Source organism: Balearica regulorum, chromosome 1 (assembly GCF_011004875.1).
Source record: "Balearica regulorum gibbericeps isolate bBalReg1 chromosome 1, bBalReg1.pri, whole genome shotgun sequence".
Taxonomy (NCBI): Eukaryota; Metazoa; Chordata; class Aves; order Gruiformes; family Gruidae; genus Balearica; species Balearica regulorum.
The window spans coordinates 192651025-192664863 of record NC_046184.1 but is presented as its reverse complement, the minus strand read 5'-3'; the positions used below and the strand labels follow the sequence as shown (position 1 = coordinate 192664863).

Genomic DNA, 13839 nt, shown 5'->3' with positions numbered 1-13839 from the left:
GAAGTAAATATTTTGTTTATTTTTTCACGAGACTATGGTTATATTTATCAAATATATTATCACTAAGGCTCCGTTGTTTGTACCTTACCCTATATAAGCTGAGAGATAAGATGCTTCAAATTATTTCTCATGATGTGGTAAAAAAAAATGCACACAAGAGTTACTGCAGTGTCCTAACATGGAGCTAATTCCACAGGATAATTTGTTCATGTGTCCATACCATAAATAACCTATCAAAACCACACAGCAAAGAAGAACTCATGTGCAGCAGCTAAGCTCAGGATCGCTTTTTTCTTGTGCTATTCATATATTTATGATCTTCCCGTGTGGAATAGGAACAAAATTTAAAAACCTCATTCACAGAAATTGAAATTGAAATCAAATGAATGAAATGAACATCAAAATTAAATAAAATCTCAATATGGAAAGTCTCAATTTTGAAATAAAAAGTCATTTTGGATAACCCTGAATTTTCTTGCAAAATTTTGCGAAAGGATGTTCTCACCTTAACATGTTTCTATAAAGTGTTTTTGATTGAAGATCTTTTTTACAGTGAAATCTTTTCCATAAAACTTTGGATTCTGAAGAATCATCATTTTTGCTTATTCTTTGTAATAGACTACAGTCACCTCAGTCATTCTCTTCCTGATTCTCAATTTTCTGTTAGTGTGCTGTCTACATAACCACAAATGTCTTTCTTTTGTGGAAGCTTTTGCACACCCTTCTGCTAACTTAATTGAGGATTCTGAGGGTGAGAAAAACATTTATTGTAGGAAGGTTTAGTTTTATAAAGACCATATTTTATAGAACCTTAAATTTTACAGTCTCAAGAAACTTTACAGATCATTCGTAATTAATCCCTTGCCAGACAGGAAAATAATATTCTGATTTGACAGACATGGAAAATGAAGCAGAGTTATCTTACTTCAAGACTCCCAAAAAATCCTAAAACAATTAGTATTCTGCTAGAGAGTACCTTTCCTTTTCCTCCCTCACATGGATAAATTTTGGTGCATTTCTTGATTTAATTGTTTGATAAATTCACATTCTGTGCAAGAGTGGTTCTTCATTCATTCATTGTTGATATTAAAGAAGTTTTTTTGTTTCTACCCATCTTTCTTTGTGTGATCACACATTACTGGCATTGCTTTTTTTAACAAAGTTGTATATGCACCTAATTTTTTTTTTTAATGTTTTTGTGAACATGTATGTGTCCAAAGTATAAAAAAAAGTACACACAGTTGTTAACAATATGTGCTTTTCCTGTTTTCAATGAAACTACGTACAAAATAGAAACATGCTTCTTGTTTGTCAACTTCTATTGAAAAAACAAGGTGTTTGTAGAGCAGTGAAAGTTTCACATTTCATTAAAGCAGAGCTGATTTTTGTGGAAAATTGCAAATGCTACTCAGAACAAGGAAGCCTGTGTTTTCCTGTGCTGAGTTTTGTACCCCAGGAATCTGTCTAGAATCTGGAAGGAAGCAGTTAGTAAGACAGGGCTGTAAATCTGCTGCAGGACTGGGAATTGTTAACCTGGGTTATTTCAGTCTGCTAATTATATTATATAAATACACACACACATATATTTATGACCTGATTTTGTTTTTTAAGACTCATGTTGCATATTGTGTGGTTCTCAGTAAATCAATATGGTGGATGGTTCTGTACTGAGCAACTTCATTTGTCTAATCACTGAAATGTTAGATACTACTAAATATCAGTTGACACAGAAGTAATAGCCTTTCCCAAACACACTTTTCCTGGTGCTGGATTCATAATTTTCAGTTCAGTTTAGTTGCAAATTGTTCTTTTGAAACTGTATCTAAAGATGTTTTTTGCCTATTTGAACTTCTGGAATGGTAGCGATGTTTCTTTCACTATGTTTGGAGAGAGTGGGCTGGGGCAGTCAGCTCTGTCTTTTAGGGGTGAGAAAACGTTTTTATTTAATTTTCAAAATGGTTAGGAAATAGTGTTAAAGCAAACACACCTTCTTCCACTTTTGATTCCACTATTGCAGTGAAATCTCACCGGTTCTTCAGTGAAGAAGAGCCATGGAGAATTAATTATTGTCTAGGATAGGCCTAGATTTGCAAACCTCAAATTTGGTCGCTTGCTCTTGGACTCTCATTTAATCTTTGCCAGCAAATAGTACTATGTACAGTTGCTAGGAAAATTTCAACATTCATGCTATGAAAATAGCTTCATGGAAATAAAAAACAGTTTATTGGCATATGGTGGGTTTTAGTTGATTTTGAAAGATACTGTGGTTTTTATATTACGCTGATTTCTGTGTTGACTTCTGATTCAAGATAAGTGCATCTGAATGGCTACTTTTGTCTGGAAGATTTATACCTGATTCTGTCAAGAGGTGGGAACTGGGACCATATGATGCAACAAAAGTAACCGCTAGATTGTTTTTCAGCTGGAGAAGTGGACACTATTTCCTAATTTTTAAAACATTTCTTTCTTAATAGGACGAACATACAATGATCTGAATCAATACCCCGTATTTCCGTGGGTTTTAACAAACTATGAATCTGAAGAGTTAGACCTGACCCTTCCAGGAAACTTCAGGGATCTTTCAAAGGTATGCTTCAATTCTGTTAAGGACAATTAGCCTGCCTTTTTAGGAAAAGATTTTGGGTTATATTTATAGGCTGATTAGGTCTTTATATAAAAGTCAGAAAAGTCTGAAATAGACTTTTCTATTTTAGAATCATTTTATACTGAATCTCTGCACTATCCTATTTCCATGTTCCTGACTGATCCAGTTCCAAACCTGTAAGTCCTCTATACCTTCTGTCTTACGGATCATGAGTGCATCAGACTGCTTGATCTCACTAATTATCTCCCTTAGTTTATGAAAGCTGATCCGAACCTTGGACTAATTTTTCACTTTATTTTGCAGCAACCAGACGAGTAATATAATAGCAGCCTGTCCTTTTGGTTTAATACTTATTACTGAATAATAAACAAGTATTTTTTTATTTTAGACCCTGGAGTATCTGGTCCATATCATTATTTGTGTTTTTTTGTCCTCCAACTGGACTTGGGCAGTTAATGCTTTATAATAAAACAGTTCCTAGTGTTTGTTTTTCTAATAGCACCAGGCTGCCATCTGTACGCAGCTCTGGTACTCAGAGTGTGTCAACAGACTGGAGAGAAGGTGTGTCCTGGCCAAGCATAGCAGAAGCATATGGAGGGGCTCTACTTTTGGCCATCTGGAATAAAGACAAGAAACAGGGTTTGAAACTGAGTTGTGGGGACTCTTTCCTGCTTCCTATCAAGTAAGAAAGTGCACGTACTTTCTTATCAGTGAAGGTGGGTAGCCTTGCAGCATCCCCAGAGTGAGGTTTCTGTTGTCTGGGCATGACAGCTTCCTTGCATCCTTGCCACGGTTGCTCAGCCAGGAGGGAGAAGTTGCTCATACAAGTTGAGCGAGGCTCAAAACCACAGGAGGCTGTCACCTGCTGGCTGTAGGAATGAGGCTGGAGAGGAGTGCTGCAGCCCCTGCTTTCCCTTCTGCTGCTGGTCAGGGATGAGGGTTTCTGGGGCTTCTGCCTTTAAGTCTGCTTTTCCTTCCTCCTCTTCCTGCAAGCATACATCTTGGGCAGCAACACAGAGATCCCACCCTGGGTATCTCAGTCTCATATTCCCTTTGGAAAGAGTGTTCTTGCAGTACCTCCAAGTATATTGTAACTGTTCCTGGAAGCCTGCTTTTGTGAGACTTCCAAAATAAGTTGGGTAGGACTTGATTGCATAATAGCATACCTAAGTTTCCTCCTTCTTTTTTCTTAGATATATAAATAAGTAAATAAAGCCAGAAATTCAACTACATTCACAATATGCCTCAGATGTAAAGAAATTGGTTGAGACACTACTTATGTTGTGTAGAACTTCTGACCTTTCACAATGTTTATTATAGGTGTGTTTCACAAATGTCTTTTTCACTTACATAAACACCAGGGTAATCTGTACCAGGAACAATAAAAGAAAATCTACAGACATGAGTTAAATAAAGATCAGTAATCATCTTGCACTGACTTGTTCCCTACCATGTATAAAAACATCTCTGTTTTTTAATTGTTTATAGTGATAAACCTTTCATTAAGGCCCGTATACTTTTCAAAATCTCTCAGATTCAATTCTTTCCTGTATTAATAGCAGAGCGTGTGGTAAAGTGCAACAAGATTAGACAGCATCTCATGAGTCCTTCATTACGTATTTAGTTTTGGTTGAATCCAAATTTTTATGGCAGCCTATTAAAGTATGTAATTGCTACAGGAAGTAGTGTGATAGTAGAATAAATAGGTTTTCCTCATGAGTTAGTAAAGACTCATTATGGAATTAGTGCTTGTATAGCTTATTAAGTATCACTGCACACCTCTCCCTTGAAAGGAAATGTAAAATCAAGTCCCTGGTTATTTATGTTTCTTCAAGAATCCATGCAATGTGCACAGCAGTATTTTGCCTGAGGACCTTTTCTTACCCAATTTGATAACTGCATTCTCTTATTCAAAAGCTACCAGTGGTTTCCTCAGGAAAAGCTAGAGTTTTGACCACTAAAAAAAAGCCTACACAGAAATAGTTAAGGAGTATGGTCTTTCCTTTTTGGCAAGATCTGGGCTGCATTCGTCCCATGCATGTGTGAGAAAACACATGGGCAATCTGTAAAGTGTTGTGGGATCCCTCAGTATAAAAGGGATGTAATTGTCAAATTTTTCTGGTGTTTATTATAATAATATCTGATAGGTTTCATTTCACAATGGTTTTAAAAGGAAAAATAGATTAATGATTTTTTGTAAAAGGCAGCGGCCAGTTAGTATGAGTTGCCTTACTTTGTGCACTTTGGCTGTTACGCATTACTTCCATCCTGTTTCAATTTGTGGATTATCAGTAAAAATCTTCAAAATCAGATGTAGTTGAAGTATTTCCTTGGCAATTCTGTTTTCATTTTTGGTATCATCCTGTATCTGTAAGTAAGCCCCTTCTTTCCTTGTTAGGGAGGTAAATCCTGAGTAGCCTCGTATTTAAAAGCAGGACTTAGTGATTTATTGTTCACATTATTGAACTGGGGTGTGCCATCAAGCCTCAGCCAGACCTCTGGGGCAGGCACACACAGTATCCTTCCCATGAGGAGCTACTTCCTTCTGTCAGATTTTACCCTGCAATGGAGAAATGTTCCTGCAGATTTGATGGCAAATCAGAACCTCCAGCTAAGCTGTTGATGGATAAAATCTCCTTTGTCAGTTCCTGACCTTCTGCCTTCCTGCAAGTTTGCCCTTCTTAGGTTTCACAAAGCCTCTATCCTTAATATTTAGTAATTAATACCCCTCAAACAATCTTTTGAAACAATTTAGAATTCTAATAGTATTATGTATGTGGTAAAAGCCCACAAAAGCAATGAAATTAAACGTAAAACCACCGATCATGATTTATTTTCTTGGTTTAAGATAAGTTTGGTAGCTAAATATAGATACTAAATCTAACTTCTTTTAAAATAATTAATTTGTGTGTTATTGTACAAAGTTTGTACAAAGCTCCACTGTCAGTTATAATAATTGGCTGTACTCCTTTTGAAAATTTTTAACCTTTGATTCCTAGGCTTTCTGTATAAAATATGATACACCACCTTTGCAATATCACAACTCCTAATTCAACACACACTACAAGTGTAATTCATATGTTTTGTGGAAATAAAATTAGATGTCTTTAGTTTGCTTATGATGTCAGTGACAGAGTAAAACATATGCCTTTTGCATTTAGCTCAAACTTAAATATTTACATTTCTGCAAAGCTGTCTTGAACATGTAACTTGTCCTTTTCTTCCATTCCATTGTGTTCTCTTTTTATGTAGTGCTCCTTATTGTGGTAGTGCTTTTACATCCAAATGTTGCTTGTTCATGGAGAACAATCATATTTAACTATTAGTCTGAAAATTCCTCTGCCTTTTTTGTTTGAAATGTTTGGAAATTCCTTTATCAAGGCTTTTTTTCCCTCTTTACATATAATTTGAAATTTAAAACCAGGGTCCATGGGCATGGAAGGTGCTGTAGCAGTAGGATATATTGGACCACTCATTTGATTAGACAGTGTAGGCTCAAGTTTTATTCATTACATATACAAGGTTAAAGGTTATATTTATTGTTTGACAGGATGAAAAGCTAATGAAAGAGGCTGTCATAGATACATAGATTATCTTTTCACTATCAAACAACCAGGTGATCTGCTTATTTTCTTCTTTATTGAGATTTCCTTTGGAAGAATGCCTATGGTATTAAACATTAGTACGGGAAATGTGTATGCAGTCCTTACTGTACACTGAGGGTTTTTGGGGTTTCAACATACTTAAAATGTGATATGGTTTGTTTGTGCAAAATTGTCTGACTTTTACTCCTAAATTATAGTGAATGCATGGGTTTGACATGCTGCATTGTCCCTGCTCATTAAAGTGTAAATGGGAATTTCTCCTCATTTACTTCCAGTCATACATCCTGTTAAATAAAATGATTTCTTCACCAGGCAAAGTAATACTAATATTGACATGTGTATGAGACATCACACGCCCATTCATTGAGTGGAAAAAATTATATTTTGTTAATATAGAAGGTGTTTGACTGACGGGTGGTGATAAGCATAACCACTTTTCCTGATTACTGTGCCATTTCAAGAAAAGGAAGTGATAAAGCCCCAAGGCTTCTAAATGTAATAATGCAAATGAGTGCATCGAAGTGTGAATATTTCAAGGCAAACCACACTTAATACTTCCAAAAATGTGTATGCTGTGGAATGGAGTTTATGGGCTTAGCAAGAGCCACTCTCACTGGAAAAATGAAATTAGTTTCTGTAACTTATACTTCTCTCTTTACCACACAGAACTCTACTAGTAGAAGAAAAATGAGTTTGATTCTCATTTGGTTTAAGTCACAGAATTAAACATTTCTGTTTCTTAAATAAAAAGTTCATTTACTGAGTGAAACTCTGGTACTTTCAATGTGCCAGAACTCTTACATTTGACAATGTTGATATTGATATGTTGAAGAAAAGCTGTTTACAAATTTGGATGAAATTAGAATTTATTTAAAACCTTAAAGTACCATCCTAAGATGTCCTACTTAAAGGTTGTTGTTTAGTGTATTTTTTATAATAAAAAAGCAAGCAGTCAGGGAAAGCTAAGTCTGTATTCAGCCAGAGCCAAATAAAGCCACACTCAAGATTTCTTTTGTACCCAGCTACAATTTTGCACAGTACATTACAAAAAAAAAAAAAAAAAAAAAAAAAAAAAGATAAACAGATAAGGTAGCTGCTGCATGAATTAGAGTCAAGATAAGCAGAATATTTCAGTGGCCAGATAAATAGGATGCTATGTTCAGTTCTGCTCTCGTGAGAGAATGTAGTTCTGTGAAGATAGCTGGCAAAATAGTAAATATTACATGAGCTAACATAACATGTCCAGTGGATATAAACACTAGATGTATTGACAATACACTGGTTCAAAGGCCAGATGTCTAAAGAGATTAGCCAGATAAAAAAGAATGACATGAATAGCAGTGTGTTTTTAATGTTAAAGTAAATACTTACTTTATTTTTAAATGGAAAAAGAAGCATAAAATAAACTCAAACAGCAGCTTTTAGTACATCAGAAGTGAAGTGGCTGAATAGGCATTGTCATACAATGAGTTGTTTTGCTAGGTTGGGGTAAAGAATATTGTATAAAACCATTTTATGAGAAGTTAATACTATTTGATATGAGTCCTTACAGAGGGCTTTTTTAAATAAAAAGACAAATGGTGTGTTTGGAAAAAGCATTTTATAAAACACTATACAAAGAAATTTTTATTTAATGTTCAGAACAATTTGTTTGACTCAAATTCAGTTTCTGTACTAGTCGTAATGGTTAAGGTACTGGACTGAGACATAATACATGGATTGTGCTTTGCCTTTGTATTGTTTGTACAAGTCATTTTAATTAGTTTGCATAGCAGTAGAATTTCATTGAAATCACAGATTCACAGAATGGTAGGGGTTGGAAAGGACCTCTGGAGATCACCTAGCCCAACCATTCAGCTAAAGCAGGATCACCCAGTGCAGGTTGCACAGGATCGTGTCCAGGTGGGGTTTGAATATCTCCAGAGAAGAAGACTCCACAACCTCTCTGGGCAGCCTGTCCCAGTGCTCAGTCACTGTGGTGGGTTGACCCTGGCTGAGGGCCAGGTGCCCACCAGAGCCGCTCTATCACTCCCCTCTTTCATTAGACAGGGGAGAAAAGGTACAATGAAAAAAAACCTTACAGGTCGAGATAAGGACAGGGAGAGATCATTCTCTAATTATCATCACGAGCAAAACAGACCGAACTTAGAGAGGGAATTCATCTTATTTATTACTAAGCAAAACAGAGTAGAGGAATGAGAAATAAAACCAAATCTTAAAAACACCTCCCCCCACCCCTCCCATCTTCCCGGGCTCAACTTCACTCCCGGCTTCAACCTCCGCCCCCCCCAGCGGCACAGGGGGACGGGGAGTGGGGGTTACGGTCAGTTCCTCACGCGGTGTTTCTGCCACTTCTTCATCCTCAGGGGGAGGACTCATCGTTCCCCCGCTCCAGCGTATGGTCCCTCTCACAGGAGACAGTCCTTCACGACCTTCTCCAACGTGAGTCTCCTCCACGGGGTGCAGACCTTCAGGAGCAGACTGCTCCAGCGTGGGTCCCCCATGGGGTCACAAGTCCTGCAGCAAATCTGCTCTGGCGTGGGCTCCTCTCTCCATGGATCCACAGGTCCTGCCAGGAGCTTGCTCCAGCCTGGGCTTCCCATGGGGTCACAGCCTCCTTCAGGTGTCTCCACCTGCTCCGGTGTGGGGTCCTCCACGGGCTGCAGGTGGAATCGCTACACCCCCTCATCCTCCCTCCATGGGCTGCAGGGGGACAGCCTGCTTCACCATGGTCTTCACCATGGGCTGCAGGGGAATCTTGCTCCGGTGCCTGGAGCACCTCCTCCCCCTCCTTCTGCACTGACCTTGGTGTCTGCAGATGTTCTTACATCTTCTCACTCCTCTCTCTGGCTGCAAAAGCGCTCTCTAACTGTTTTTCTCTTTCTTAAATATGTTATCACAGAGGTGCTGATTGGCTTGGCCTTGGCCAGCGGCGGGTCCGTCTTGGAGCCGGCTGGCATTGGCTCTATCAGACACAGGGGAAGCTTCTAGCAGATTCTCACAGAAGCCACCCCTGTAGCCCCCCCGCTACCAAAACCTTGCCATGCAAAACCAACACAGTCACCCTCACAGTGACAAAGTTTTTACTCATGTTGAGATGGAACTTCCTGTGTTCCAGTTGGTGCCCATTGCCCCTTGTCTTGTCACTGGGCACCATTGAGAAGAGTCTGGCCCCTTCCTCTAGACATCCACCTTTTAGATATTTATAAGCATTGATGAGATCCCCTCTCAGTCTTCTCCTCTTCTCTCTCCTCTCCTCTCCTCTCCTCTCCTCTCCTCTCCTCTCCTCTCCTCTCCTCTCCTCTCCTCTCCTCTCCTCTCCTCTCCTCTCCTCTCCTCTCCTCTCCTCTCCTCTCCTCTCCTCTCCTCTCCTCTCCTCTCCTCTCCTCTCCTCTCCTCTCCTCTCCTCTCCTCTCCTCTCCTCTCCTCTCCTCTCCTCTCCTCCAGGCTAAACAGACCCAGCTCTCTCAGCCTTTCCTCATATGAGAGATGCTCCAGTCCCCTCATCATCTTTGTAGCCCTTTGCTGGACTCTCTCCAGTAGTCCTCTGTCTTTCTTGAACTGGGGAGCCCAGAACTGGACACAGTACTCCAGATGTGGCCTCACCAGAGCAGAGTGAGGGGGAGGATTAGCTCCGTCGACCTGCTGGCCATACTCTTCTTAATGCACCCCAGGATACCATTGGCCTTCTTGGCCACAAGGGCACATTGCTGGCTGATAGAGAACTTGTCCACCAGGACTCCTAGATCCTTCTCTGCAGTGCTGCTTCCCAGCAGGTCAACCCCTAACCTGTACTGGTGCTTGGGGTTATTCCTCCCTAGGTGGAGGACCCTACGCTTGCCCTTGTTGAATTTCATGATGCTGCTCTCTGCCCAACTCTCTAGTTTGTCCAGGTCTCGCTGAATGGCAGTGCAGCTTTCTGGTCTGTCAGCCACTCCTCCCAGTTTTGTATTGTCAGTAAACTTGCTGAGGGTACACTCTGTCCCCTTGTCCAGGTCATTGATGAATATGTTGAATAAGACCAGACCCAGTACTGATCCTTGAGGCACACCACTAGCTACAGGCCTCCAACTAGACTCTGCACCGCTTATCACAACCCTCTGAGCTTTGCCATTCAGCCAGTTCTCAGTCCAGCTCACTGTCCACTCATCCAACCCACACTTCCTAAGCTTGCCTATGAGAATGTTATGGGAGACAGTGTCAAAAGCCTTGCTGAAGTTGAGGTAGACAACATCCACTGCTCTCCCCTCATCCACCCAGCCAGTCATGTCATCATATATAGGTCAGGCATGATTTCCTCTTGGTGAATCCATGTTGACCACCACTCCCGATAACCTTCTTATCCTCTGCATGCTTAGAGATGACCCCCAGAATGAGCTGCTCCATCACTTTTCCAGGGATGAAGGTGAGGCTGACTAGATTGTAGTTTCCTGGGTCCTCCTTCCTGCCCTATTTGAAGACTGGAGTGACATTGGCTTTTCTCCAGTCCTCAGGCACCTCTCCTGTTCTCCATGACCTTTCAAAGATGACCGAGAGTGGCCTACCAATAACATCTGCCAGTTCCCTGAGCACTCATGGGTGCATCCCATCAGGACCCATAGATTTGTGAATGTTGAATTTGCCTAGATGTTCTCTAACCCGATCCTCCTCAACCAAGGGAAGGTCCTCCTTTCGCAAGACTTGTCTTTTACTTCCAGGGTCTGGGATTCCTAAGTGCCAGCCTTAGCAGTAAAGATGAAATAAATGGAAATAAAATTATTTTCTTGCATTACGTGAAGATACAGGGATAGATCCATAAATAAAATTTATCTCCATTTTATAGCCATGATATCTGATGAAAACCATAGTGGTTGTCTTTCTGGACTGAGAATGGCACTGTAATGCTACGTAAAAGTGACCAAAACTCCATATATCCTACACATTTCACAAGAAATGTGAGAAGCTACCACTACTGTAGAACTTGTCCTGTAGCATGACACATGCCTCATTAGAGTAAAACTGTGTTAGGTGCTAGTTTGCACAACTGAGATTTAAAGTCTTTATGGAAAATGCATGTCTTTATTGAAGGATGAACTGTTACCATTTCTTTGGGTAATAGCATATTGCCACATGGACATTAAAAAACCACTAAGGAAGCCAGGGGCAGACCTCTTTGAATTTACTCCATGCTATTTTATTTATGGAAGTTTTCACTTTCAGAAAATGCCTGGTAATTTGGTACGCACAAGCTGATCTATTTGTGGTTAATCAGCAAGTTTTTAAATTACACAACAAAAAAATGAGAGATTTGAGCACTTTCCGTTAGCTTTTTCAGTGTGGATGGTTTCCTACATCAGGGGAGATTTAAGTCCTTTCCATTAATGTGCAGAGAAGTGGTTCACATATAGGGATCTCCATTACTGCACAGAAAAGGAGAAAAAGGGGATCAGATGTTCCTTGTATTTCTTCGCCACAAGCCAGAGATATCTGAGGTAACGCTGAACCAGAAGCTGCAGAGTTGTATGAGCATGGTGCAGTTCCCAGCTCTTCTCCCTGCGCAGTGCTGCATTGACACAGCTGTACTACTTCTGAGATTCCAGTTGTCATCTCTGCAGAAATGGTGCTGTGTTTGCACGCCAGCCCCTCTACAGTTAGCTCAGGGATTTCTGGCACACCTTTGTATTGCAAACCATAGTCATACCTAAGCAGTTTACCCGGGGATAGTAGAAATCTTTGTTGAATGACGGAAATGAATCTGTATCTCCTAAATCCCAGGCTACCATCCAGATCAATAGTTCATCCAATCCAGAATCTGTCCAGAAAAGTCAAGGTGAGACTTTCTAGCTGAAGACCAGCTCAATCTCACCCCCTTTTTTCTTTCTTTCCTTCTCTCTGGGGCAAGGAAGGGTAATTCCTAGAAAAGATTATTCCCAGAGATTTTCACATGAAAATTTCCATACCATGCAAGAAGAGAGATGACTCTCATGATATTTCACTTAAAAATTCCATTTTATTCAGCAGATATTTTGTGCATTTCAGCATTTTTCTTCAAATGAATCCTAAAGTAATTGAAAGAAAAATGGATTCTGACTCTGAAAAGAATATTGATGAGGATGAAGGTAATCTTCAGAATGCAGCTTTTTAGATTTATCATTTAATAAATTGAACATGTGTCTTCTGAAAGTAGATTATTTTAGCTACTTGTGCAGGCATTTTTACATGAAAATGGGAATGCACCATCTTACAACCTTATATCTTTCATCTTTTAAATTGAAATAGCACTTCTCCCTGAAGAACCTAGAAAACATGATGGTGCGTTTGCATTAGTGTTTTATGAGACTTTGGAAAATTATTGGCAAGTTCTTGAGAGAAAATACCTCTTTCATTAAAACCAACAATATATATGTAACTTTTTTTCAAAAAAATATTTAAAGCTATGGGTTAAATCATCATTAAATTTTTTCTAGTCTATAAAATAAAATAACTTGTAATTATTTTTCAGCATCAGTTATGCTTCACAGCTCTTGTTGCTGTAATCAATTTACAGTGAAGAATGAAAACACATAGCTTATTTGATGAAATACATCTGATCAGCTTCAAATATATTTGAAAGGCCTGGAGTTTTGATTTTCAATCTTGTATTAATCACCATATCCCTTCTCTACTGTGCCTTCAAACATATATGTACACTAATATTGTGATGGATGATGCTTCTGTTGACCATAGCCTCACAATTCACTGCAGCATAGGGTAAGATGCACCTTCACAGTGGAGGGAAGAGATATTCTCAGTATTCCATTACAAAATATGAATCATAGAATCATAGTATGAATAGAATAGCTTGGGTTGGAAAGGACCTTAAAGATCATCTATTTCCACCACCACCCCGCCCCGCCATGGACAGGGACACCCTCCACTGGACCAGCTTGCCCAAAGCCCCATCCAACCTGGCCTTGAACACTTCCAGGGAGGGGGCATCCATAACTTCTCTGGGCAACTTGCTCCAGTGCCTCACTGCCCTCATAGTAAAGAATTTCTCTCTTTAATCTAAATCTGCTCTCCTTCAGCTTAAAGACATTACCTCTTGTCCTATCACTCCATACCCTTGTAAACAGTCCATCTCCAGAGTTCCTGTAGGCCCCCTTTAGATACTGGAAGGCTGCTATAAGGTCTTCACTGGAGCCTTCTCTTCTGGCTGAACAACCCCAACTCTCTCAGCCTGTCCTCGTAGGAGAGGTGCTCCAGCCCTTTGATCATATTTGTGGCCCTCCTCTGGACTCACTCCAACAGCTCCATGTCTGTCTTTTCCTGGAGCCCCCAGAGCTGGATGCAGTACTCCAGGTGGGGTCTCAGAAGACCGGAGTAGAGGGGCAGGATCACCTCCCTCGACCTGCTGGTCACACTTCTTTTGATACAGCCCAGGACACGGTTGGCTTTCTGAGCTGCAAGCGCACACTGCCGGCTCATGTTGAGCTTCTCATCAACCAACGCCCCCAAGTCCTTCTCCTCAGGGCTGCTCTCAATCCAGTGCAATTTCACTGATTTGTCTGCCATTTTGTGTTTCTTTCTCAGAGGGAGTGAATGTTTCCAGTTAACAGAGTAGGGTGGGAATTACTGCCTTATCTTTTGAAATGTGCAATCAGGGATTGG

At 40.0% G+C, this 13839-nt stretch overlaps 1 protein-coding gene across 7 annotated transcripts in view; it reads left to right on the top strand.

The window, feature by feature from the left end:
• NBEA (neurobeachin) overlaps positions 1-13839 on the top strand; it is a 524026-nt gene that overhangs the window by 427846 nt on the left and 82341 nt on the right. For all 7 annotated transcript variants that reach the window (XM_075741999.1, XM_075742002.1, XM_075742000.1 and 4 more), the window contains one exon: positions 2475-2587. In XM_075741999.1, the coding sequence (XP_075598114.1) occupies positions 2475-2587 (113 nt within the window). The remainder of the gene's footprint in view (positions 1-2474; positions 2588-13839) is intronic.